The 26916-nt window shown below is 42.7% G+C and overlaps 2 protein-coding genes across 3 annotated transcripts; one reads left to right on the top strand and one right to left on the bottom strand.

Annotated features, from left to right (window-relative positions):
• Positions 1 to 174: 174 nt before the first annotated feature.
• Positions 175 to 20009, top strand: pkp3a (plakophilin 3a). Of its 2 annotated transcripts, XM_070972205.1 has the most exons (14): positions 175 to 266; positions 3305 to 3482; positions 9173 to 9264; positions 9797 to 10593; positions 11817 to 11940; positions 13026 to 13230; positions 14771 to 14945; positions 15440 to 15557; positions 15701 to 15865; positions 15962 to 16144; positions 16231 to 16384; positions 16640 to 16835; positions 17016 to 17103; positions 18722 to 20009. In XM_070972205.1, exons 1-14 carry the CDS (start codon positions 258 to 260, stop codon positions 18761 to 18763), a joined length of 2526 nt encoding a protein of 841 aa, XP_070828306.1. In that variant the 5' UTR covers positions 175 to 257; the 3' UTR covers positions 18764 to 20009. The 2 variants fall into 2 exon arrangements, with proteins under 2 accessions (XP_070828306.1, XP_070828305.1); XM_070972204.1 differs by lacking the exon at positions 175 to 266 and having other exon boundaries at positions 3010 to 3482.
• Positions 20010 to 20712: 703 nt separating this feature from the next.
• On the bottom strand, positions 20713 to 26627 carry sigirr (single immunoglobulin and toll-interleukin 1 receptor (TIR) domain). The gene is made up of 10 exons (XM_070972587.1): positions 26419 to 26627; positions 25089 to 25367; positions 24607 to 24814; positions 24385 to 24512; positions 23730 to 23870; positions 23493 to 23636; positions 23194 to 23296; positions 22850 to 23000; positions 22112 to 22289; positions 20713 to 20983 (listed from the first exon to the last, which is right to left on the bottom strand). Exons 1-10 carry the CDS (start codon positions 26486 to 26488, stop codon positions 20811 to 20813), a joined length of 1575 nt encoding a protein of 524 aa, XP_070828688.1. The 5' UTR covers positions 26489 to 26627; the 3' UTR covers positions 20713 to 20810.
• Between the last annotated feature and the right edge of the window lie 289 nt (positions 26628 to 26916).

The following is a 26916-nucleotide window of genomic DNA, read 5'->3' as shown; positions in this document are numbered from 1 at the left end:
AGTGCATCACAGTCAGACCGTCTGCAGCTCTCGTCTGTTCACGCCCTATGGAGTCACACTCCTCTTTGACTCATCTTTTTGTTTTGTGTATGCTCGGCACTTATCTATAATGGATAAAAGAGAGCTGTCATCTACAGGGCGGCGTCTGTGAATATAACTTGTTATTCGATTTAATATTCCACCAGATTCGATCACCTGCATAGACGAGCAGGTGCACCACAGCAGAGAGCAGAGCAACTACATTCAACACAGCTTCAATGGTAATGGTGAGTAAAAATACATTTCCATCTATTTCACCGCTGTTTGGACTATAAAGTAAAACCACCATGTGAGAATCACTGCGTGTGAGGCTGTGATTGGCTGTTTCTACTCACAAATACACCAACAAAGGAGAAGTCAGTGTGAACAGATTTGGAGCGAATGTGAAGATTTGCACAAGTGAAAGATGATTTCTCAGGTAAAGAGGAGCAGAGGAAGGAGAAGGCAAATTGTCCAGCGTCTGTAGACCTACTGCATCCAGTTCAGTTTAAACCTATTGGCTTTGATCTGCTTTGGAGAAAGGAAATCTTTTTGTCCTCAAATGCGTCTAAACAAAGGGAGGCAGGCAGTAATCCAGGAAACAAAGCATTTAGAGCGGTGATGTTTATTCTGCTGCAACAGTGTTTTTTCTTACCTTGTTACCTGTACCCAGACAGGTAAGATACCACAGACATGCATCATGGAACATGTACTCCGTGCGGCTTCATATCGCTTTCGTATTGGCAGCAGTGACTCATAGTTGCTAAGCTGAAATAAAACAAACCAGATAAAACTTAGGTGTGACTCCATCTTAATAATTGAGTGAGACTATGACACACCTTGTAACAGTCCTCCATTCAAGCTTCCCGTCAGTTGCAAGATAGATCTTTAAATCATATCAGTTTATGAAAACATCACAGACAAAGCTCAGCGGGAGATCAAAGGCCTTTACTGCTGCACACAGACTCATTAAGTCTATGTGATATACATGTATTAAGCTCGTTATTACAGATTCAAGAAGAGCAGAAATATCCACTGATCAACAGTATCACTGTACAAAAACCTCATGTTACTACATGTAGATAAAATTTGTTCTCTCTTTGTTTTGTTGAACAAAAAAATGAACAAATTACAGCGTAAACTATGTGAAGCTTTTAGTGCTCAGAGTGTCACAGATCAGTTGTAATCAACTTAGTTGTTGCACAGGATTGCATTATATTGTGAAGTGTTGCTTTTATTTGGTCTTCTCTCTTTGTGGGGTGAAGAGGGGACAAAATAAGTTGAACACCTTATGTGGTTTTATTCGTTGAGTGGATTTCTCAGACTCGGTGCATCCTTCATGGCACAAAACTCTCTGTAATAAGCGGGGAAGTTTGCCTCTAGACGTCCTGCACACATGACATCTGATGACATCAGAATCATATATATCATGTCACTGAATTAGAATCAGTGATACATTAATGTATGCATCACGTTAACATTGCAGCAGGTAAAGGTGGAGCTAATTTCAATTACTTATCTAAGATAACCTACAATAATACGCCACAATTTATCTGTTGATCTACATTTTGTATTCATAATCTGAATCTGCAAGGTAACTAGAGTCTAATAAATCTAAGTATAAAGTAGCAAAACATTGAAATACTCAAGTACAGCACTTCGTTACGTTAAACCGCTGTAACAACAGTTTTTCAGCACTCAATTTGTGGCATCTTAGTCTTAATGAATTATGCTAACTTTAGACATAAAGTGTGTCCTGTCACATTTAATCTCATTATTACTTTGAGCTTGACCTCACTGACATTAACGGCAGCACTGAAGGACTGACAGCTGTTTCACCTGGTTTGACCACGCTGTCACTTTCACTGTTACACCAGTTATAGGAGAACTCTTTGTTTGTATTTTAATGTTCATAATACATAACTGTAGTGTAAATAACATGAAATCAAAAGTCCAGCTTAATGTTACATTGAAGTCTATTTTAATGTTTTTTAAAAGCCTGCAAGGCCCAAGGAGATATATTAAAATATTTTTTTGTTGTCAAGAAAAACAAATACACAGAGGGAGAGGCTAAGTATGAAAACATTGCATACATAGCAGAAAAGAAAACAAATCAGTGTGCCTCCACCTCATCTCACCTGTATTCAAGCTGCACTGTAAGAAGTACTGAGAGCTTGAGTAACAGTAGCAACACTGCAGTACGAAAATCATCGAACAGAAGTTATACTTCTGCAGTGAAAGCATTACTTAGGTATCTCAGTATTATCAGCAGAATGTACTTAAAGTATCAAAAAAGTACAGAACATAAACCCTATTTTTGAAAATATTTATTTTATTTTATTTTATTACAGTTACAGGTGCGTTTAGGTGTAAGAAGCATTTCAGTGGCTTTAACTACTTTATACTGTGAGTAGTTTAACAGTGCATCATGTTTTATAAGCTTATTGTGTGCATTGCATGTAAAATCTTAACCTGCTAAATAGTTGGAAAGTAAAGTTGTCCAATGAAAACAGTGGAATAAAAAGCTCAATATTTCCCCTGAACTGGAGAAGAAGTATAAAGTATGTAATGAAAGTACATTTCTAAAAACTGTACTTTGTACAGTATTGGAGTAAATGTACGTAGGTACATTCGTCCAGGGACTTCAGGTGGTGTTTTAAAATGAAATTAAGCTCATGAAAGGAGAGAAAAACAAAACAAAACAGGAATTTAAGAAAACGCGGTTTCTGCTATGTTCCCAAACTTTCTGTACCATGCTTTACAAAAACTCTGGAAAGAGTCTGACTCAAGCAACAGCGCAGTGAGATTCTTATCGAAAAGAAAACCAGCTCACCTGTGAGTCATTTACAGAAGACAGGGCAAGTAGAGGCATGCGTAAAACGTGAGTGTGGAGACAGTGTGGAGACGGTTTGGAGGGCAGAAATTGGCAAATTTGAAAGCTACTGGACGGACAAGACTTTCAAACACGGACACTGAGAAAGACTGTCCAGAAGCTGGCAGTGGTGCAACGCTCAGGGTGCAAACTGCTGTCACACACCGAGGAAAGAGAAGAAGAAGAGCACCTGTGACTCAGGTACTCTGGTATCGGCTCACTGAGGCTCCACCTCCTGCCGCGCGGCTCCGCTCGCTCCGCGCACCTCCCTGCGCGCTCCGCACACACTTTGAGCTGCGCAAACGCTCTGTCCGCACCAGTGGCTCGTCCGGACGCTCAGACTTGCGTCTCGTTCCTTTACTTGTCACCATGAGTATCATGGCTTCAGAGAACGTTTTTCTGTCCGCTTTACAGCCTAACACCTCAGTCACCACCTACGGGCTCCCGTCTGAAATCCATGTCGGAAACGGGGGCTCCGTGACGGACGAGGTGGCCAAAGCCCGGCGCGTCCAGCAGCAGGTCCAGATGAGACTGGCTGAGAAGTCCACACTTCCTCGTCAGAATGGATCAGCCTCGCATTACGCCATGTCAGGTAAACATTAACAAGTCTCTTAACTCACTTTAATAAGGATCTACGCCGAGTTCACGTTCTGCTTCGTGACAGTAATTCCGTGAAGGGCGCAACATGAGTGGACGAATGATTTCGGCTCAGGGAGGAGAGACAGTTTAAGGTGAAACCACATAAAGTCCCCGCACAGCTAAATGTACAGGTTTAGGTGTGGTTGTCATTGTATGTTGCTGAGTTTATAACCTGTACGCTGGTCCCTTATCTGTGCTACAGAAGCTGTTACCTCACCAGTATTTCCTTTCACTGAGCCTAAGATTTGGTCTGATGTGGCTTCAGTGGGGATGTAATAAGAATCAAATACTGAACAACTCATATAGCAAAACTGTCAGGTTCCTCTTTATAGTTTCAAAAAGTAAAACCCCTTAAAGGTTTTCCTTTTTGGGAGTTCGCTGAATATTTTCTGCAGTGATGGATTCATCGTTTGGTCCATAGATTGTCAGAAAGTAGTTTCCAGAGCCCCCATTGACGTCTTCCAGCATCTTGTTTCATCAGATTTGTCAGTTTAACAGTCAAAGGAATTCAGTTTACGCTTAAAAAAAGACAAAGAACACCAGAAAATATTCATGAATTTATGTAAAAGAAAGTGCTTAAATCATGAATACAATTTCAAAAGAATGGCCGATTAGTTTCCAGGTGATCTGCTGATTTTTTTTTGTTTTACTGGAACCCACTTCGTAGTTCCTCCAAGTGACTCAGGTCAGTGGAGGAGCTTTTACTTTCAAGTGCTTCAAGTGCTTTTGTGCACACTTGTCCCTGCTGCATTCCTGCAGACTCATCAGCCCATCAGGGAGTTTGTCCATTTATCTGCTCTGCAGGTGTGTAGCAGACGAACCTGAGTTGATGCCTCATGCAGCGGCAACCTTACAGTCCTGTGTGTCATGTACCTGCACATGGGAAAGGGTTAATGTGTAACAGGCCCAAACAAGCGCCGCTTTCATGAACCTCCCTGATAGCAGACTAAGGTGAAAGCCGCCCTCTGTGGGATTGGGTTTCAGGTCTTACTCAGCTTAAAGAGGTGAGGGTTCATGAGATACCTGGGAGATGACAGTGATCGTGAGAACCAGCTGTTGTATTGGTCAAAAAAGTGGCGTTGTCAAAAGGTGTCTGTCTGATCTGCTTTGGCGCACAGACAGTCAAGGTGGAATTGTTATGTAAGCAGTGGTGAGACTCCCACAGCGGCAATATATAAGGTTTCCAGGAGAGCTGGTAATTAGTTTACTAGATTGTTATGACACGTTTTAATGCTTTGTTGAGGTTAAGGAGCTGATATAGAGTCAAGTGAGGAGCTACACATGGACGCAGTCTTGTGTTGTTCCTGAAATTGGGTGACTAAAACCTCTGCACCTGCTTGCTGCTGCTTGATTCACAAAGACATTCCTTCACGTCCCATAATTCACCGTGTTCCCCCAAACTACAGGCAGCAGCTCGATGCCAGGTCCTTGTTTATATGGCCTCTAAAAGAAGAGTCTCTTTCTCACTCGTCTAGTTTCAGTATTTCCCTGAGGCGACAACATCACCCGCCTCAACAGAAAAACATACTGCATGTGTCATTTTTAATGGCTAGAATTGAGAGGGACACACAACTCAACTGCTAAATGGTTCGAGGTAGAAACTGACAGTTGCAGTGGCAAGCACTTTGCAAATGATTATGCCGTTTCAGTGGTTTTTGGCTTTCAGACATGGCCACACTGAATGGAAAACTCATCCTGAGTGAGATGCTTTACTGTCCTATCTTTGCCTGTCCTTTGCCCTGGGCTTTGCTGGGAGGAAAACATGCTGTACAGTTGTAAAACGTTGCCACGTCATATCCACCCACTTCTGAAACCTGTACGAGAAAGAGAATTCCTTACAGCGCAACAGGGAATGCTGCCATTTCAGTGGTTTTTGGCTTTCGGGGAGCTTGTTATGAATGCACAAGTGCCAATAAAATTAATTTAAAAAAAGATGAATGCACGAGTGTTCACACAGGGGGAAAACACCTGGAGGATTCTGTGAGGAACTCCTCCTCCTCCTCTGTATCTAAATGCTACAACAGCTGCAGTGCATTTATGGCAATGACTGATTGGTGTGCAGGGATGGACAAGTCTCAGCAGAAAGTGAGCGTGTTTGAAGGCTTTATGACCCTAGTCAATTTTTCGACAGTCAACAGATTAAAAAAAAAAGTTCAGTTTCCTCGCTGAGGGAGTTCTCAAGGTGTGTTTTCTGTGTGTTGCAAAGGTGTGTTTTGTTGGGCGTTGCCAGGGTTTGGCTGGGGCTGGGCCAAGGGACGTACTCTGACATTCTCCTCTATACAAACTGGTTTGGTGTGTGTGCGTGCACTGTAAAAATTAAGAGTGAAGACAGTTCACCCCTCCCCTCTGCTCACATGGGAGTGTAAAACCTCAACATAGAGATGCACATGTGCACTACACTCACACATAAGCCTGGCTACAATCACACACATAATTTTCTTTGTTTTCTGAGTAATGATTCCTCAAATTATTTTACTTGGCACTTTTAGTTGCAGTCTGACATCATTAAGTGTTTTGACTCCCCCGGTTTGAGAGCAAAGCATTCACACACGCTCGGTTCTCCCAGCAAAGGGGAACCAGAGACGTCGGAGCTGCTGATTGGTCAACTTCTGCTGTTACGGATTGTGGTCCTGTTTACACTTGGCGTTCGCGTGCATTTTTGGTAATCAGGTGACAGGTGGACAGCTCAGAGCACATCAGTTACACCTGGGGTGCTTCTCATTACGTTGAATTGTGCCTCCTCGTCTCCTCTGTCCTTTGTCGACCCGGAAGTTGTTTCCCCTCCGCCATGATGAAGGATCTTCCAATTGCTTAAATGCACCTGTAGGAGACGAGGAGCGAGGTGAGAGGAGGCTTCTGAAGGAGATCAGAGTGAGGATACACCGGTGTAGCCTACGCGGAAGTCTTTTATTATTTAAGGGGCGTGTCGAATGTGTCACACGTTTGAATCATGGCAGGAGCAGGTAAACGTCATCAGTAACTGACGTCGCTTCGGACTGACGCTGTGGAGCGAGGATTTTTCATTTCGGAGTTCCGTCTCCTCCATCCTCACGTCTCTTCCTCGCGTCCCTCTTTCATGTCCTCGCTGGGTGGAGCTAAGACACGAGGAGAGGAAGCGAGTGGAGGAGACAAGGAGATCAATTTACCGAATGAAAAGCACCCCTGGTGTTACAATGCATATCCACAGTGATCACTTGTGATCAAATCTAACTTTGCTGCTGTATATCCAAATGAACATGTACATCATTTCTGTTTGCAAGGACCAAATGCCTTTTTGACAAACAGACAATGTTTTTTACACAATGAAAGCAATAATTTAATGTAAAACGTTTGCAGAGCTTAGAAGAAGAATTTGTCATGGACATTGTTTCAAAATGTATAAAATTTCCACAACAACTCACAAAATTGTATGATTTTTTTTTTTAGGAAGTCTGGGGACTTCCATGGGTGACAAAGAAGTGGCCTATATTGGTTACTGTTTACTGTGTTTGTAAAATTTGTTAAAACCTCAATAAAATGTTGTTTTCTTTCAGAAATTTAGCAGAAATCAGTCAAACTATGTGTTCAAACAGCTTGTAAGTGTTGGCAGGAAGATGCACTTCAGATGCAGAGTAGCTGACGTGCTGGTGGGGCAATGCTGCAACAAACTGATGATGTTTTTTACAAGGACAGAAACAACTGAATGCATTGCATTTAATGCTGAATTTAGAAGGCGCAAATGATTAAGAATTTGCATTTGCTGTTTCATTCATTGTATTTCCCCTCAACATTTCTCAAAATTGCACAATCTTTTAAGGGAGTCTGTGGATATTGTGGTTACAAATAGAATGGTGAAATCAGCTGAAACAGATGGTTTTTCACAAACATCTGCTGCTTATTTTGGCAGGTAAGAGAGCCCAAGCACTTAATTTGCATTGCAGTGAACCACATGGAAATCAGACAGGGTGTTTCAGTGTGGCCATATGCGGCCAAGACCACCTCTGAGTGTGGTCTAAACGATCGGATCTCAGTGGGTGTATTCACACCTGTACTTATATCCCTCAACTTGTGATTGGATCACCCAGCATTCTCGTTAAGGCCAGGTGCAAAGAGGGCCTGTGTGCAATCGAATCTTCAGTCTTCAGTGCAACAGGACACCTGCTATTTGACCTGTATGTCGTTTCATTGTTGGAAATGAAAGAAGCGTGGCGCCCTGTTATGGCCATCATACCGTGATTAAATCTACCTTCGCTGTACGTGAAATGTTCCATGTTTAGAGTAGGTTTTGCACACCTGTAGTCAGTCTCAGTTATATTCAGATCAACTTATGTGAGTAATAAGAGCAACTCAAAGAAATGTAGGTTTTAAGTTGGAAACATGAGCTTTGTGAATGTAAACAGGATTAATTTTTCATTGTGTCTGTGATTGGTTGGGGTTGACTTGATGCTGTGTTATTTATGTATGTGGCAGAGCTCAATGATCAGTCGACACAACAAACACCATTGAGACTGTTTAAGACTTAAAGTTCTTCTTTTGGCTGAGGTATTGCCAACTTATAGATCCAAAGAAATGGCATTTGTCACATTTTCCGTGCGCTCTTCACCTCTCAGTTCTCCGTTCAGGAACACAGCCAGCAGCTGAATCAAGCTGTTTCTACTTTCAGAATGAAGACATTTGGGAACTCTGTGCTTGCAAAAAGTGAAAATATTCATTACCACTTCTGGTGCATATGAACAAAAGTTCACACACGCAGATGTGTGAGCAACACATTTCAAGCACTATATTTGATGTCACTGCCTTTAAAATAAGCACAGACTTTGTCATGTGTTCTTAAATTATAATATCCTCTTGAAGTGCTGACTGATCATGTAACTTTTTAGCCCAACAGTATGTTGAAAAGTGAGAAATGACTGAAGTGTGAAATATCTCAACATTTGAATTAGAGCAAGAATATTTGTATTCTATCCTTTTTTTCCACATTTAGTTTTGCACATTGAAGTTTATCATGTGGGTCAGGCAGCTTTGAGAAGAGTTAAAAGATAAGTTCACAAATATGTACACTGAAGCACTTTTGGTTTGCTGTCATCATACCTTCCTAATGTGCTTCCAGTGTAAGTGATGGGCTCTTTGTTCTGTGCAACAGTGTATTCCAAAGTTTATCTGACGTTAATATGATGCTTCAGCAGCCTGAATTAATCAAATTAAATGTGTATCTTTGTCTTTTTAGTACAAAATTCCCTCTTTGCCTTACTGTCCGGCCACTGCAGTTTTACAAGGAGACACTATCTGTGGAAACACAAGGCGATTATTCTGCACTGAAAGGACTGTAACTATGAAGATAAACACTAAATTAGATTAGCTCAGAGTGCTGAACCCTGGTATTTGCTCCAGATAAACTTTAGAGTATTTTTGCATGGAATGAGGAGTGTGAGTTTTGTCCTCCATCACTTACATTGAAAGGACATCAGGAAGAGATCTTTTAATGGCCAGTATAAAGATGAGGAATGGTTCCAGTATGCAAAATCTGTTTCATTATTGTTTTATATGAATCTAACCTTTAAGGGTAGACATGTTAGTGTTGTGACAGGCCAATAAAACCACATCCAGTTCAGTTTAGTTCAGTTTGGTATTCATGTGTTCTTCTGTTCCTCTACTCCCTTCCAGACTACGGTGGTTCTTCAACAATGAAGTATAACACCTATAACCCAAGCTACAGCTCTAAATCATCCTACATGTACTCCGGCTCCAGAACAATGGTGAGTGCTACGTCATTTCACTGTTTCAGCATGTATTCACACACATTCTGAAAGCATTCAGCTGATCATGTAATGTGTGCAAGAAAACAAACCCCATCACTGACCCTCTGCTGGTGGCACAGTGGGTCACTCAGGACGCAGCAGGTGTGGTATTTCACAGTAGGCTGTGATGAGATCAGCTCAGGATTTTCAAGTCCACCCTCTAGATTCCTCCGTTTTAGTGATTCAACAGGCTTTGTGCTACAGATGTTTGAGCTTAATCGAGAGCTGCAATGTGTTTTCTAATGTGTGTACATTTTGTGTTAGAGTGTCCTAAATGAATTGTATTTTTGTATGACAAGTGGAAATTAATATGACAAAAAATACAAAGAGTGTGTGACCTTTGTGTCCTGAATGGTGGTCACATGCCTGTGATCAAATTTAGAAACAATTTTTGTCCAAATGCAGTGTAACAAATTCTCCCACACATAGAGTTCAAGACCAGAGTATCTCTGGTTTTGAGTATAACGGTTACTCCTCTCTTCATCATCAGGGTCCACGAGTATCCCAGAGGTCGGGATTCAGCTGCCAGTCCGCTGGCCCAGAGATGGCCCAGTTCCACAGGATCAGTGTCGGGGGTGGAGGAATTGGTGTTGGTGGTGGTGGCGGCGGAATTAGTGTTGGTGGTGGTGGTGGCGGCAGCAGTTTTTATCGAGAGGAAGTACGTATGGGCGGCTACCCAGGGACCATGAGACAGCAGGGCCGGATGGACTCAGAGGCCCTCTCCATGCATGCAATGCGACAGCAGCCAGTACAGGTGAATCCCTGGATGATCGATGGAAGTGATGCTGCCAGCATGGTCTCTGACCGGGACGCCACCTTCAGCCGCCAGTATGCTCAGAGCGCAGTCAACGGCTACACCAGCCAGATAAGGCAAGGAGGAGGCAGCATGACCTTTTCAGCTCCCATGCGCCGATCTCTTAGCGGCACTATTTCCCGTGGTGGAGGGATGACAGGAGGAGAAGTGGAGATCGCCCAGCAACATTCCTTCAAAGGCCCAGCCCACCGCACCATCAGCAGGATTACAAACCGAAACCGTATGAGCATGGGTTCCATGTCTGGGACCCTGCAGCATCAGATGTCCTCAGCTGGGAGCAGCTATGGCGGGGACAGAGTGGATTCAGGGTTCATCACACAAGGACTGTCCTCTGCTTCCCAGGGGAACCTAATGATGCAGCGCCCGGGCACCCTGTCCCGTGCCGTGTCAATCAAGAGCATGCAGAGTGTTGGCAAGGGCATGGACATCTTTGGGCAGATGGACATGGGAGCCAGCATGGGCAACCTCAGCGGGTGAGACGCTCACACACAGTCATCCACATTCACAACAATTATGTTTCATTTGAAACACTGGGTATATTGCCTGTTCTCTGTACTCTTACTGAGAGTAATGTAGGCTTTATATGCAAATTTGTATCTGCAAAAATGCCCACGTTAACATTGGTTAGATTTCATCCTCGTCCTCAAACCCAAGAACCAACCTGAGTACACGTTGACTGATTTAAGGAGAGTGAGCAATAAGTCTAGAGATATTCTTCAACTTTCCTGCTGTCAACGAATCCTAAGAAAAGACCAAAACCAACGATAAGCTGAACCTCCTAATCAGTGTTGTCTGTGTAAGCGAAGCCTGATGTGCAGTAGCTCAATCCTCTGCACCACAGAGAGCCTCTGTGCCTCCATTGTCCAAAAACCACACTTTTGTGTCCCTTCATTATGATGCTCATGGTCGCTGTAATTTACTTTGAGTCACTCCCACACACACCGTCCTACTGTGACTGCAAATGTGTATTAATCCGCTTCTGAAAATAGTCCCCAACAAATCGTCTGTTAACTGTACTCTTTTTTTAAGCTTCATGTCATCAGTAGGATCGACAGGGTTTGGGGCTGAGAACCACAGGCAGGGTAGCAGAGTCAGACAGTATTGAGGGATGGGATTGCATGTTATTTGTTTTATTCTTTTTATGGGATTTGTTGACAATAAGAAAAAATAGAGAATAATTCCAGCCTCATCCTTTAATTAGGTTCTAATACTCAGTGACAAAGATAGCGGCTGTAGACAGCTTGGTGACTCAATTTGTTGTATTTTTCCTGAACGTCAGTGACATTCTAGCGAATGTGATACACCAATATGATGGTGTCACAACAGTCATATGTCAGAGGTTTTAGTGAGGGAGTGTGTGATGTGAATAGTCTATTTCCTAAGAGCTGTGGATTGGGAGGTGGCTCCATAGCGGCAGGACTGGTTTTGGGTGTGGCAGCTCAGTTTCAGGCCTCGCATTTCACACATCCCACAACGTGTGGTTAGCTGAGTGGATTTGCAGACCACTGTGTGATTTGGAAGAAGTTCAACAAGCTGACTTTTGCAGACAAGAAACAAATCATCTATGAATAATTACTGTGGCTACCCTGTCCATTCAGACATCCAAAAGACAGATTTTGCACGGCCATACAAAACAGCAGGGCAATTAAATGTTTAGGATTCTTTGGTTGAATTTGTTCATTTGCTCCTTCTGTAGGATCACCTCCTTGGACATGCCCACAGCAGTGCAAAACCTGAGAGAGCCCGACCCTGAGCTGCAGGTCCTGGGGGCTGCCTACATTCAGCATGAGTGTTACAATGACAGCGATGCTAAGAACGAGGTACTTCAAACACATTAAACTTGTGGTTAGAATTCCTCTGGGTCTTTCTCTCTGAAATCCCTTATTGAGAAACTCAGTCATGAGAATTGTTTTCGTTCAAGCAGAGGCATCCATTCTTGGATGGGTCTCCATTTCTGATGAGATAAAGTAGCTACAGTTGTTGCTTCTGTTCTGCTGTGCTCCAGTTGTTCCACATGTTGCTCAATTTCTGTCACTGGTATAAACATATCTGGACTCTGCTCTGTAAATGTGGCAGATATATACTGTAGTAGGATAAAAACCTCTTATCTTATATGATACACTATTGTGGCAGCTCAATGGCTTAGTTTGGCCCTGTGTTTTCAGTTGTTGATTAATGAGTTTTCTTGACAGAGATTCAAGTGATTACATTAGATTTTTAACCTCCTATCACTTGGCATCCACATACGAGGACATTATACTGCTAATTATATATAATAATAATAATAATGATATATTGACAATACTTTGTTTTTACACTCATCAGGTCCCAATCAGCCCAAATAGCAAAGAGAAATTAAAGATGCATGCCATGCAAGAGTTCGGGTCTTAGGAGTTTAAAATTGCTCAACATTTTGGGAAATTAACATGTCATCACTTTCTTTCATACGACTCTCATCTACATATGCTAAATATGAATTTACAAGCCAGCAGCTGGTTAGCCTAGCTTAGCTAAAAGACTGGAAACAGGAAGACACAGCCAGCCTGGGTCCATTCCAAAGATAACAAAATAGTCTCAGCACCTCAGAAATATTTGCCTTACAGATGTGAGAGTGATATGAAATCTCTTGCCAAGAAAACAAATAAGCTTGTATGTCAGAATTTGGCAGTTCCTAGTTTCCTAGTAGAAAAATACTGTTGCTGACAACAAGGCCACCCTGGAAGTTAGAAAAATTTTAAAGATGCTGTAAAAATTCTACATATCAGGCCTTTAATCCATGAGAGGACCATTTCTATTTAGTTTCTTGACTCACCTAATCATTGGAGAAAGTAGAGTTTGGAAACATTACTAAACAAGAAAAGCACAAATCCTAAGCAGAACTTTATTCCTGCCTCTCCGTCTCTAGGTGCGTCGCTTGAAGGGCATTGGGGAGCTGGTGAAGCTGTTCAACTCTGAGAACCAGGAGGTGCAGCGTTTTGCCACTGGTGCCACGCGCAACCTCATCTATGAGAATATGGACAACAAGGTGGTCCTGATTGAGGAGGGCGGCATCCCACAGCTGGTTGAGGCACTGAAGGAGCCTGACGACGAGCTCCGCAAAAACATCACAGGTAGGAAAATCCCATTCTCACTTGTTAAAATAGAAGACATGACATAACAAGCAGAGTTGATCTCAGACAGTAAAAATGAATGCATATTGGTTAATCCCATTATTTTAATGCAACATGATCTTGGCAGTATGGAGTCCTTGAAGTTTCACCGAGCAGTAGCCTTTGAAAGTGATTTCATTCCACACCAAACAAGCAGGAGGATGGCGGCAAGCTGTAACAAGACACTTTTACAAGAATCCACAGATTATGAGTTTACTGTAGCTAAATCACAGTTTGAGCTGGGTTCATTTAAAGAGGAGACGTGAGAAACAGTATTCTTTCCTTCAGTCGAGTGGTGTTGTTTCTCTGTTGTCGCCCTTCAAGTCTAAATAGTTTTGTTTCCAGTTGCCGTCAGCAGTCACACATTCTCACAAGTTCATCTGCTGTCATCATTCACTACCAGCTGCTGTCAGCAGAACTGGCAGTGATAACTTCTCGTAAGATTAATGCTGACTGAATATTCAGAAAATGAAGGTTGCACCTACAACTCCATAGTGTGTATTTGTAAGACATGTAGGATGTAAATCAAGAGTAGAAGGTGGAGCTTTGCCTTTTCTAGAGAGTGTGTGAAGAAACAGGATAAGTGAGTATGTATGAGTCTAGACCTGACAGTATATCTGCCACTCCCCTTGATGAGTGATGGGTCTGTCACTCTTTCTTTAGAGGCGCTACACCTTGATTTTTATGTGTTGGATTGCTAAAAAGACCCATGTTGGTGCCACATATTCAGTGAGAAACTAGATAACAGAGTACCTCTGCACTTTTTTCTGCCCAGTTTGCCAAAGTGTGACATAGAGATCTTATCTTACCCGCATGGTGTGAACTGATGTGTGAGTTCACTGCCATTTGAGTTTCTCTCATAGGTTTTGAAAGGATACATGTGTCTAAGTGTTTTACAGTTTGTTCAGCTAATGCAAGACAATGTAATCCTCAAGGGAATAGTTCAGCATTTTGGGAAATACACTTATTTGCCGTCTTGCAAAGAGTTAAGTGAGAGGATCGATGCCACTCTTATGTCTGTATGCTGTATGTAAGCATGAAGCTACAGCTTAGTTTACCGATTAGCTTAGGTTAGCACAAAGACTGGACATGGGGAAAGCAGTTCGCCTGGCTCTGCCCAACGGATAACAAATCTGCCTTTGTTTGGTAAATAGTTTTTTGGCAGAGACTGACAAGATGTAGCATGTTAAGTAGTGAGCTAACAGAGGTGTGGAAGGTAGTTTTTGTTTCCTTTAAAAAGAGCCAGGCTTGCTGGTTCCCCTTATTTCCAATCTTTATGCTAAACTACGCAAACAGACTGCTGGTTGTAGCTTCACATGGAACGGACAGACACAAGAGTGGTATTAATCGTATAGTCAAACTCTCCACAACAACGCAAATTAGCCTACTTTCCAAAATGTTGAACTACTTCTTTAGACTGAGGTTACTGTAAAATGATTATAGAAGCTACAGCTATCTGCAAAATGAGGCACTAAACTTTTCCTGGTGTGTGTATGTGCAGGTATATTGTGGAACCTTTCATCCAAAGACAACCTGAAGCAGAAACTGGCCAGGGAGACACTTCCTGATCTGACCGAGAGGATCCTCATCCCTCTGTCAGGCCTGGGAGACTCTGATCACGTGGAGCAATCCGCCTCAGAGTCAGAGATCTTCTACAACACCACAGGATGCCTGAGGTGCGCCTCACTTATCTGTGTCTTCCCTCTGCAACATACTCCAGTGTTCAAATTAATTTCTTTCCGGTTCGCCTGTGTCTACCTTTTCTCTCATGGCCACATCTGCATTGTGGGAACTTGTTCTGGCATGTGTCAGCTGTCAGCGAATGGAACTTTTTACCACACCCATCATTTTTCAGTGCTGTTTGCAAAAGGCCATGTCACTCCAGCATCCAGCTGCTTTGATTCTACTCTCTTTATATGCACCCTAGAGGGGTTTTATCTCCAAATTAAAAGTCATGTGGGAAATATTTGCAATTCTCCCTGCACGATATTTATCATGTTGTTGCGAAATTAATGCTTTAATGGTGTATTGCTGCAGCACAGTGCCAGGAGTGGAAACACACTCCCACAGCCCTCTCCATTTGCTGGTCAATGTAACAACATGCGTGAATCCTAACTGAATAGTACCTGAAATAGCTCTCTGACCTCTCTCTCGCTCTGTGTGTGTTCAGGAATCTGAGCTCTGTGAACGACAAGACCCGTCAGCAGATGAGAGATACACAGGGACTGGTAGACTCTCTGGTGGCCTATATCAAGAGCTCCCTTGAAGAGAGCAAGGCAGAAGACAAGGTGAGACAAGAAGAGATGCAGCTGAATTTAAGCCGCTGTTTTTGTTTGAAGTCATGTGTATTAATTTGTCTGTGTGTGTGTGTGTGTGTGTGTGTGTGTGTGTGTGTGTGTGTGTGTGTGTGTGTGTGTGTGTCTATTCGTAGGGGGTTGAAAATGCAATGTGTGTCTTGAGGAACCTCTCCTACCAACTCTACAGTGAGATACCTCCATCGGCTCAGATGCGCTTGGAAGGACCAAGCAGAGCTCAGGACACAGGAAAGGGTGATGCCATTGGCTGCTTTACACCTCAGAGCAAGAAAGCCAAAAATGTAAGCGCATGTGAGATTTACCCATCAGCATTTTCTGTGCATGGACCAGACTGTCCATCTCAACACTGCCTTCTTGTGTCTTCCTTCCCCTGACAGAGCAAGAACCAGGACCTCTCCACTTTCACCGAGGTTGCTCGGGTGCCAAAGGGCATGGAGTGGCTGTGGCACCCGCAGATAGTCGGGGTGTACAACCGTGTGCTGCAGCAGTGTGAGATCAACTCTACTACCCGCGAGGCAGCTGCAGGAGCACTGCAGAACATCACTGCTGGAGATAAGAGGGTAAGCAGCGTGTTCCTGCAAAGGCGTTCAAATGCAACAATCAAATTCTGTCCTGTATTTGAATTGCCTCTGTTTTTGTCCTGCAGTGGGCTTCAGTGCTAAGCCGGGTGGCTCTGGAGCAGGAGCGCATGCTGCCGGTGGTGCTGGACCTCCTGCGTACCAACAAGGACGCGGAGCTGCGTTCCCTCACAGGCTTCCTCCGAAATCTGTCCCGCCATGCCAGGGATAAGAATGACATGGGTCAGTCTTCCTTTTTTGTTTTGTCCTGAATCTGTTTCATTGGGATAATGTGAGAGTGGCCTGACAACAAAACATAAGTGAACAACACCCTGACTGTCAGTCGAAAAACAAAACAAAAACATGTATAAAATCTCTCAAGAAACAACCAAACTGTTCATACTGTTGGTATGGAATCTCAGAGCCAATAGGGATTATCTTACTGTGAAAATAGGTTGTGTACATCTGATCCTAACAATGCTTAAATGGTCTCTCCAGCCACAAAGGTGGTGAACAACCTGGTGACCAAGCTGCCTGCCGACGGACACCAGAAGGAGCCCTCGACTGAGGTGGTGGTCAACATCTGCGGAGTTCTCAATAACTTGGTGACCAGCAGCTCTCTAGCTGCCAGAGACATCACCTACTTTGATGGCCTGCCAAAACTCATCGGCATCAAGACCTCACATGACGGCTGGTGAGTGCTTTGTAAGGTGGCAATTAGTTCAACGCACTGTACTAGTTAAATGTGTTCCTACGTGAACCCTGATACAGACGTTTGCATTTCATGTTGAATGGTACGCAAATGATGCAACACATCTTGGCACAAGAGGTTATTTGTACTGAGTGTTGACCTTGGATGAATCTTTTTTTCTAGCTCTGGGAGGATAAAGGCTGCCAAAGCAGCAGCCACAGTTCTCATCAACATGTTCCAGTACAAGAAACTACACAACTCATACAAACAGGTAAGAAGACAGTAGAGATGACTGAGGAGGAGCTCTGCATGATTTATGATAGAGTGCCCAAATTACATCCATTCAAATGCCTTAAAAGGATTTAGGAATTTGTGCATGTTTAAAGTTAATTGTAATTGTCACGCATTACCAACTAATATTAACGTATGCCAGTGCTGCGCTGATATCTTCTGAAGGGACTTGACTCCAACAGCAGCTGCCCTCGATGTGACTGAAGCTTCAGTCCTTTTTATCTGTCGTCTTTTCTCTTAGATTCTCTGTCGTCACACGTTACAGTGATAATTATGTAACGTGTAAATAAAAAGATGTAAAAGATGCACAGCTTCAGGGAGCCCCACCCTCATTACCCTTTATGATGTGTGTGTGCCTGAACGTGAAAAAGAGTGAGAGTGGCAGACATGTGCATGGGCGTGTGTGTGCGCATGTGTGTGTGCGTGTGCGCGTGTGCGTGTGCGCGTGTGCGTGTGCACGTGTATTACTCATGTTGTAGGGACTTAAATATGTTTACACAGTTACAATGTGGGGACTCGCCTTCCTTATGGGGACAAAGTGCAAATCGCTGTAATTTAAATCATTAAATTTTAGGGTGACGCCTTAGGGTTAAGGTTAGTGAGGTGTGTGTGTGTGTGTGTGATTCTGATCAGATAGTTCAAGTAAAAAAAAAAATAAAAAAATCTAGTTGCTCAGGTTGGATTGGTTGACACCAAAATTTAAGATGAGAGCATTTACTAAGTGCAGCGGTCAAAGTTTAAATGTGGGAACAACATTGTCGGGTAATATCTATTAAGACTTTAACAATGATCATACGATAATAGAAGAGTAAAACTCCAAGGTAAAACATGTCCATCTGAATTTTTGGTTTTTTTATTAACAGTACAAAACACTTTAAAAAACTTTAAAAATTTAAAAAGTCTCCTGACCTCCAACACAGGCAAAAACAAGTTTGATTGAGTGAGTGAGTGAGTGAGTGAGTGAGTGAGTGAGTGAGTGAGTGAGTGAGTGAGTGAGTGAGTGAGAATGACAGTGGCACAGATGACATTCCTCTCTTACTGCAATTCCTTTGTCAGTTGGATGGAACATGTTCAAAACCCATATATCTCTGACTGTTCACATTGCTGCTCTTTTAGCATCCACGCACACACACACACACACACACACACACACACACACACACACACACACACACACACACACACCCAGTCCTCCACCTCCTAGTCTTGGGCGGGACCAGGTAGGTTTACTGCCTTTAGCAGATCATGACTTTCCCCTCCCAAGGGTGTGGTGTTCAGATTATTTCCTAATGAACAAGCCCCAGCAGAGCAAAAAATGCGTTAATGTCGCGTACAGTTTAAAATGTAATACTGGGACACGTGCACCGCCACGGCACATGTTACTGAAGGGTTGTACAAATGCAGAAATTAAGCTGTATTGAATTGCGTAAGTCTGACATGGACTTTGTTGTATTGTGAGCTGAGTAGTCAGTCCAGGTCAGATTTCAATGCAGAGTCACTGACATATTCGAATAATTCATGAAATAAATTACACCTTTGTCTGTGTGCCACATCCATAAATGTCGTAACACTATCTTGTTTGTTTCTTTGTATTACAGAAAGGGTTTACAAGACAGGATTTTGTAGATATGGTGATCTAAAACAAAGCACAAGTTCACCTCTACAACAGTGAGCAGTCCCGCACTGCGTCGGCCTCCCTGTGGAAGAAATCTTTGCAGGTGTTCGGGTGTAAAATAGACTCTTTATACTATTCAAACATGACGTAGGTAAAATTTTGTACTTTGTGAGGAGAACAAGAACAGACAAGTGATGGAGGATCAATCGACGGAGAAGGGCTTCAAGTACGTTTTTAAAACTCGATGGACGTGAAATGTGGATCCAGTATGGTGGAATATTGATGGACTCTGATACAAATGTGCACCAAAACCATTTACTGCTTTGTTTGAACGCTGTGTGTTTTAGCGTGGAATCAGGGATTTCTTTTCTTCCAGAGCAGCCTGTATTCAGATCAAACTGCAGCTTTTTGCGTTTCTGCCGTGTGACACCAGTTCACAACTGCTGATGGACAATGTTGTGGACACTTATGCCTTATCGTCTCGCTCTTGCACCTCAGTTACAGAATGCAAACAAAATGCGGTGCTGATGTGGCATTTTTGTAAATACTGCCTCCTCTTTTATGCCGAAATCAAATGTTTTTTATACTGTAGCTATTTTGCATTTGTAGTTTTTGGAAATATAGAATAAAATAAATAATAAATATCTTTATAAATGAGTCAGATAGTTATAGAAGAAGGTGAGCCACAGGAGATTTATAGAAACACTGATCACTGAAATTTGGATGTTTGTCAATTTGATTAGAAAATCTGGGGATAATGATTGTGCCTTATATATTTAGTTATGTGCTTTTTAAGTTTGCAAAATCTCAGTCTTGTCATATGAAATGCTGATGTGTGACATTTATAATCGCTTTGTCAAACACAACTCATAGCAACACCATCATGTCTGTTGATTTTCCTTTATTATGCCATTGTAACTGCTGTTAGTCTGTATTAAAAATGGTGTGAGTGTGACACTTAACTTTGTTTTCAGAGCAAATACAATGTTTATTTAGTCTTTGCAGCCTTTTTTATGTCTTCATGAATGACCAGTTTTCAGATTCAGACCCCACTGAAGCATTTTTATTGGCAAGTATACTAGTTTCATTCTACTCATGTAACTTGTAAATATTCATTCAACAAATTTATTTCAAAAACTCAGCTTGAATCTTTGTAACTGTAACAGCTCTTTGGTAGAAATGGTGACCTTTCTGTTTAAATATTTGCTCTTGTGTTGTATGCAGAAAGATGTTTTGTGGATATTTTTCAGCTAATAAAGAGATTTGGAAGTGAAATGTCCTTTCTCCCGTGTCTGTTGTGGCTGTAACAGACTGACACCGACATGGTGAAATGTCAGCCACGCCCTGTTTACATATTTGCTCCTGCTCAGACAGGAACAACACCAGACCTTCCCTGCTGCGCCCTTATTTAGGCCATTATTTCACTGCAGGTTATCATTAATCCATGACGACCGAGATGGTCTGCACCTTCAGAGAGAGATATCAGGCATTTTATTATTGTTAGTGTGACTGCCACATTGTCATCATAGTCGGGTTACAACACATTAAAAGCCCTCACCTGTTAAGAAATGTTAAAACTTTGAGTTCTTCGGTCGTGAACGGCCTTCTGCCTCAGGTGACTGGAGTGTGAACACATACCAGTGTTTTAGGTTCAAATCTGACTCCTCACCTGTACTTTGTCTGTCTTCCTCAACCTGTCAGCTGTCAAATTAAGACAAACTGCTTAAAAACAAGAATTCCTTCATATCTTCTGACACTATTCTGCCCTCTGCTGGGGACCTGATGAGAGATCTTGTCTGTGAAATGAAAATAAATCAAAAAGTTCCATAGTAAATTATTTAATCCCCTGATTGACACAAATATTTCAGATAATTTCTTAGAAAATATTTCACACCACAGTAAAAAATAAAAAAATTAAATCTTTGGTAAGTGGAAACTGAAAAAGGTAACACTTTGATTTTAACAACACGCTGTACAGTAAAGAAACAAAAATGTACCATATTGACATGGTTCATATAAAACAATGCTAATGAGCATCTCCACAAAGGCAGCAGAAGTGAGGGGAGTGTGGATCACATGTCCTCTTCAGTGACCAGGCAGTAGAAGTCTGAGCGGGCTCCGTAGTTGCGTAATCCCAAGTCCGACACGTCGATGTCTGAGGGTTTGGGCTCAGGCGCCATGATGGGAGCAGCGGGGAGGACGGGAGCTTTACAGGCCAGAGCCTTGTACACAGGGACACGAAGCCCTGCAACACAAAGAGAAAGGCTGAACGATGCAAATATGTGGCATTTTCCACTGCTGTAGTGTTGTTCTGTTGGAGCTGCGTCACAATGTTAATATGATGAATAATCTCCCCTGAATTTCACATAAAATTCTGCTTTTTGTCCTACACAAGTCTGCCCCTAGAGGAAGAGACTATGCAGTGACAGGATGATGTAAAGCTGGACTCCATTTTCACTAGTTTGACATTTTGTGAAATATATATTTGCTATTTTGCTGAGAGTTAGAAAAGTGATACCACTCTCATGTCTGTCTGCTTGTTATGAAACCACAACCAGCAGCGGGTTATCTTTGCTTAGCATGAAGACTGTAAACAGGGGAAAAAACCTGCAGCTCTAAAGCTCACCACCACACAGTAAAAACAGCAGGTTGTGGATTTACTTCCAGCCTTCGTGCTAAGTTAAGCTAACTGACTGTAGCTTCATCATTAAGTGAGTGAACATGAGTGATATCGATCCATTCATCCAACTGAATGCTGAGCTATTCAATTAATATCAAAGCATTTGCCTCGCATACCAGCTGGATATGTATTGATGGATCACAGACAAGCTGCTATATAAAATAACCTCATTATGTCATATGAGTTGCCTGTTCTGAGGTTAAAGATTAACTGTACTTGAGTCCATGTTTGTTGATTCAAACTAGGTCACGTATAATGGGTTTCAAGTGCACACAGCGTGTTGACAAAGAGAAAAGAGTCTCTATCAGGTTGAGACACACTTGCATGCAGGTTATAACTTTTTATATTGTAGTTCTCATGTGACAAGAAGTACAAGAAAGGCCAAACAGCTGAAGCATTCACATCTCTAGATCAGTCAGTACATGACTGTGGGTTAACTTGAGCAACACAACACAGTATGTTGTCTACGAATTGACTTTTGACTGAGATTTTTAAACCGTCACCTTGCTGCCATTTGTGCAAGATAGTGCAGCTTTAGAACACATTTCTTTCATTTGCATGTGTAACAAAGTGAATGGCATTTGTCATTTATGCAAAATGTCCTTTTTTTTGCATATTTAACTTTTTACAAAATGTGAACCTAACAATAGTACTTATTGGGACTTTTTTTAGTCCACTGATTGTTGTTCCTACCCAGATCTCCAGCAGGGTCAGTGTCTGAGCGGCAGTCCAGGTAGTCAGGATTGAGGGTCAGCATGGGGTCCTTGTCATCTTGCAGCATAGTCTGAGGGTCGCCAGCAGACTCACTGTGGAAGACGAGTCTGCGAGGCATTGCTAAAGCCAGCTCCTTCCAGAAGACTGAGGAAGGAGTCTGTGGGTGATGGCAGAAACTGACTAATAAACCTTCCTCACATGTATCACACTCACAGTGTTGGAAAACGATGATGTGGTTATACATGCGGGGTTCAACTGGAGAGGTAATATCTACGGTGGCTGACATGGGCAAACGCACCGCAAACGGCAAAACGCTGCAAACACAGGTTTGTGTTTTTGGCTTTGCATCATTCCTGTGTTTGCAGCGTTTTGGCGTTTGGGGCGCGTTTGCCCTTGTCAGCCACCATAAATATCTCATACTTTCGTGCATCAGGATTTGGCAAGAAATAATATGTGTGATCATAATCACACTTTCGAGTAACTCAAATCTGATCAAACCACACCCACACAGCCATAAGGAAGTTCATCAGTTGAGTTTTTGAGTGCTAAATGCTTACAAATAAAAAATCCTATCTACAGATCATTTTTCATGAACATCACTTGATTATTTGGTCATGAATATTAAATATTTTAGAAAAAATACTAAATTTAAAGAGATTTAGAGATTTTGCTGTAGGTTTGAGCTTTTGCTCCATTTATTTATATTGTGGATCTTACCACAGAGTTGTGCCTCCAGGTGAGTATGGTGAGGCAGTGCTGATGCTCACTCAGCTGCTGCTTGATCTCAGGCCTCATGCGTTTGTACTGACCCTCCAGCATGATGAGGATGGGACACTGACATAACTCCAACAAGTGCTGAAGGCCCTGTCTGAAAACACACAGCCACAGTGCATCATGACTGGACAGACTGCTGACATGGCGGTTTACAGCAGCAACACTGACCTCAAGTGGTGTATCATCATGATTCCACCGTAAACTGTTTTATACAATAGATAAAGTGTGGTTTGAATGTTTTGTTTCTGTATTTGTTTCTACGTTAAATTTGTCTGTGTGAGTCTGACCTGAAGTTATTGGAGCACCAGTCCTGCTCAAGGTAAGCATGAGAGAGCAACACGATGAGACGGCGAGAGCGACTCATGTTCATGAGCAGCTCTGCAGAAGGTTCTGGAGAGACATAACATGAGTTAACATGAGAGAAAATGATCTCATGTTTCAAATGGGGTGAAACAGGACCCAGAATAACAGGTAATGACTGTGACAGCGAGTATAAAAATCCTTAATTTTGAAAATTAAAACCTCCAGAAACTGCATAAAAAAGATTTTACATATTCCACATTTCCTTTAATTCCAGAAAGCTAACCTGAGCCAGGTAGGATTTCGTTGTCATTGAGATGCACCTTGTACGCATTTTTATTCTCCAGGTGAGGTTTGAGAATAAAGTTGACAAACTTCCTGTCGTGATCATTGCTCACATACGAGATATAGGCATCATATAATTTTCCATCTGAAAACATGGAGACAAACATACCAGAGGTGTTAATGCTACATGAGATGTCATGACTACAGCATTCTTCTATCACTTCAACAGAGGTCTCACCATTCAGCTCGTAGTCGCCGTAGGAGTTCCTGTACCAGAGCTTGATGTTCAGGTGACACCTGGAGTACACAACAGCAGCTACAGCCAAGAAGAGGAGGAGGACGATGGCTGCAATAACAGCAGCTGTGTGGCTGGGGCCGTCTGAGCAAAAGATATCTCAGAATAAGCAAACTGCAGAATATGGGTCAACTGAGTCCTTGCAATTAAGAATAAATTAAGAGAACAGAAAATTGCACACATTTTCCATGTACAGTTAATTCGGGCTCAGTGACATTAATCAGAATCAGTTCCTGTCGTGAATCAGAAATAATCTGAAATAATACTGACTGGATGTTATCTGTGAGTGTTAAATGCTGTATGTAATAAAAAAGGTTTGTCCCCATTCTGAAGTCGTAAAATCCATGGATCTAGATGTGTGGAGCTGGCCGATTTCCTCAGAATAGATTAGATACACACTGATCGAGTCTATAATGTACTCTCATATGCTTTTTAATGTTGATAAAGGATATAACTGTGCTGCTTTTTATTTATGGAGTCTTGCCTTTCACTGTTGTGATGGTGTCTTTTTCATTTTTGAAATCTAAGACAAGATGCAGGTCAGCCTGTAAGAGGACACAGCATATACTGTATAGGCTGGTATCTTTAGTTGTCTTACCTGGATTGTGTAGGCTGAAGTCAGAGGACATGTTTCTCACTGTGCAGCTGTAGAGCCCAAAATCGTCCACCTCCCTGAGGGTGATCACCAGCAGACTGTTTACCATCAGCTGGCCAGCAACAGGAGACCTGAAAAGTAGGACAGAAAACTTAATCTTACTTTCACTCTCAGATACTTAAACTTCATTAATGAAAAACTGCTGTGTTATGAGCTTCAAATCACCATGAGGAAATATTCTGTGTGTAAAGTGTGTGATTGGTGAGGGGCTGGCCATCTTTACTCCACTGCAGTGTGGTGTCACATTGCTCCTCTTTTGGGTCCCAGAGGAGGAGAGCAGTGCAGTTCAGCTCCACAGTAGACCCCACACTCTTCCAGATTGTGGACAGACCCCCATCGGGTTTAAACTGTGGGGCTTTGGAGCACTGGGATTCTGTGTAAAGACATACCACTGTTATCTGTGTTCACTGCAGGAGCTCCAGACAATAGAGGCCTTCATGTGCTCTGCCAGATACAGCCGGCTGCTGGAAGGCACGCTGAAACAAAATGCCTCCTTGCAGGTGTATCCGTTCAACTGGCCCCTTCACCCCCCTTACAAACTCTAAGTTTACTGTGGGGACTAATAATAGTTTTCTGTAAGAGCCACACAATTACAGTATCAGGTTTAAGGTGACTTCATTACACTTACACACGGAAATAATACGCACCTTTAACTATGAGACGCACAGTGAATGAGGCTGTGCTGTTGCCCTGTTGCATACAGGTGTAATTCCCTTGGTCTTCCAAGCTGAGGCTGGCAAACTCCAGGTAGGGCTTCCCTTCCTGTGCGGGGAGCGGCTGACAGTCCTTCTGCCAGGTCAGCTGGAATTGAGGGGAGCTCTGGGGCTGAACAAGCTCCACAGGGCAGTTCAGCCTATAGGGAGGCCCCTGGTGCCCCACATAGAGCACCTGCTCCTGAAACCTGCTCTCATTCACACAGGTCTGAGCTACAAATAGAGACAGGGGGAGTTTACACAGTGCTCATTACAGTAGGGATTCAACAATCTAACTTTTTCTGTCCCAAAACTGACCCTTCAAGAGTACTCCTACAACACATCACATAAAGCCGAGTCACAACCTGCCATGACCTGAATTTTAATGACATAACTGAGAAAACAGGAACTGTATTTGAAGCGTCAGTCATAACATAGCCAAGTCATAGAAAGGTCAGTGCCTGGTATATCGGATTGGTGCATCTTTACTTTATGTTCTGTGATCAAATACACGCAGGAAGCAAATGCCTAGCAGTGGAAGTGGCTTTCCTCCCTTTTGGGGAGGCACTTTGCATATGATCTGTGGATGCAGTTTGCATACAGTCTGTGACAAACCAGAAGACGGTGTTCAGCCTTGGTGTACTTTCTGGCAAAGAATGAGTGTCTAATGGTGCATGAAGGTGAGCTTGTTTACTCTTTCTCACTGGCAGACTCTGAACAAAGTGGCGTTTTGCTGACTGAGGGAAAAAAAAAAACCACTGCCTAAACGTAGACCACATTTCACTGCTCCTCTGCCAGGGCGCATTTTAAACTCCATGTCAGACACTCTATCTAATGAGAACAACCTTATTGCTACTGAACCTGTTCTTCAAGACGTTCTGCGCATGCGCGCTCACACTCGCTATGACCAAAACCTCAAATAACCAGACCGGCTGCCCTCTCTGGTTCCTCTCTGACCGCGCAGTGTTTTATTTTACATTGCTCTTGAGGATCTCTCAAACAAAGAAACACACGTCCGGGTCCAAAGTCCGGGTCTGGTCCTCTTGTTGCCAGGCAACAGCATGTGACTGAGTGACAGATACTGTGACCCTGGACACACTGACCACATGAGCATTGACCTGGTGTTTACCCACCCAGCATCTCGTAGGCCTGACTGTGACTAATAGTTTATAATGGACGAGTATTCCAAAAATAGCAAGTGGATCCTACAGCTTCGAGCGAATTCAGTGTATTAAAACTGTAGTTTCGAAAAAAGTAGATAAAGTTTCATTTTATTAATCCTTACCGGCGGCGAGAAAAGTCTTGTCCCAGTCAAAAGCGCACACCAATATGAAAGCGACTAAAATCACAGCCATGAGCCGCAGTCTTCCTCTCCCTCCTTCCTCAGGTGAGAAATGAACCGGGTGGAAAAGGTGTGTGGCCCTACATCACCACCTGTAGCACAACGTCCTACTTTATTACAGTTTAGTTACGTTCAGCGGAGCCGTGGAGGTGACCGTGCAGACGACGCCTTCTGGTTGATGAACTGCACCTGTGGAGACCCGAAACTCTGCTGCCTATTGGCTCCATGCCGTCACGTGACGTTTGCACCGGCTTTCACCTTCATTACGGTGAAATTGTAGGAAGTGAAGAGTTGGTGTGGAAAACTGACTAAAATACATCTCTGTGTTATTCCTACAGTATTTTTTTTAGTGTTCAAGTTATCTCTTTCCAATAGGGCACCCTTTTATTGTAAGTAAGCTCTAACTAACTGGTTTTATAATGGATAATAATAACAATAATA

This window comes from Chaetodon trifascialis, chromosome 10 (genome assembly GCF_039877785.1).
Source record: "Chaetodon trifascialis isolate fChaTrf1 chromosome 10, fChaTrf1.hap1, whole genome shotgun sequence".
NCBI classification, from domain to species: domain Eukaryota; kingdom Metazoa; phylum Chordata; class Actinopteri; order Chaetodontiformes; family Chaetodontidae; genus Chaetodon; species Chaetodon trifascialis.
This window is presented reverse-complemented; position numbering and strand designations above follow the sequence as displayed.

What these genes read in the sequence shown, in the direction of transcription:
- pkp3a (XM_070972204.1), top strand. Translation starts at nt 3,260, where the DNA reads ATGAGTATCATGGCTTCAGAGAACGTTTTTCTGTCCGCTTTACAGCCT. An exon ending in AGCATGGGCAACCTCAGCGG is followed by an intron (nt 10,594 to 11,816) that starts GTGAGACGCTCA and finishes CTCCTTCTGTAG; the next exon opens with GATCACCTCCTTGGACATGC. An exon ending in TCACTGCTGGAGATAAGAGG is followed by an intron (nt 16,145 to 16,230) that starts GTAAGCAGCGTG and finishes TTTGTCCTGCAG; the next exon opens with TGGGCTTCAGTGCTAAGCCG.
- sigirr (XM_070972587.1), bottom strand. Translation starts at nt 26,488, where the DNA reads ATGGCTGTGATTTTAGTCGCTTTCATATTGGTGTGCGCTTTTGACTGG. An exon ending in CAAGACTTTTCTCGCCGCCG is followed by an intron (nt 25,368 to 26,418) that starts GTAAGGATTAAT and finishes CTCTATTTGTAG; the next exon opens with CTCAGACCTGTGTGAATGAG. An exon ending in ACACAGAATATTTCCTCATG is followed by an intron (nt 24,513 to 24,606) that starts GTGATTTGAAGC and finishes CCTACTTTTCAG; the next exon opens with GTCTCCTGTTGCTGGCCAGC.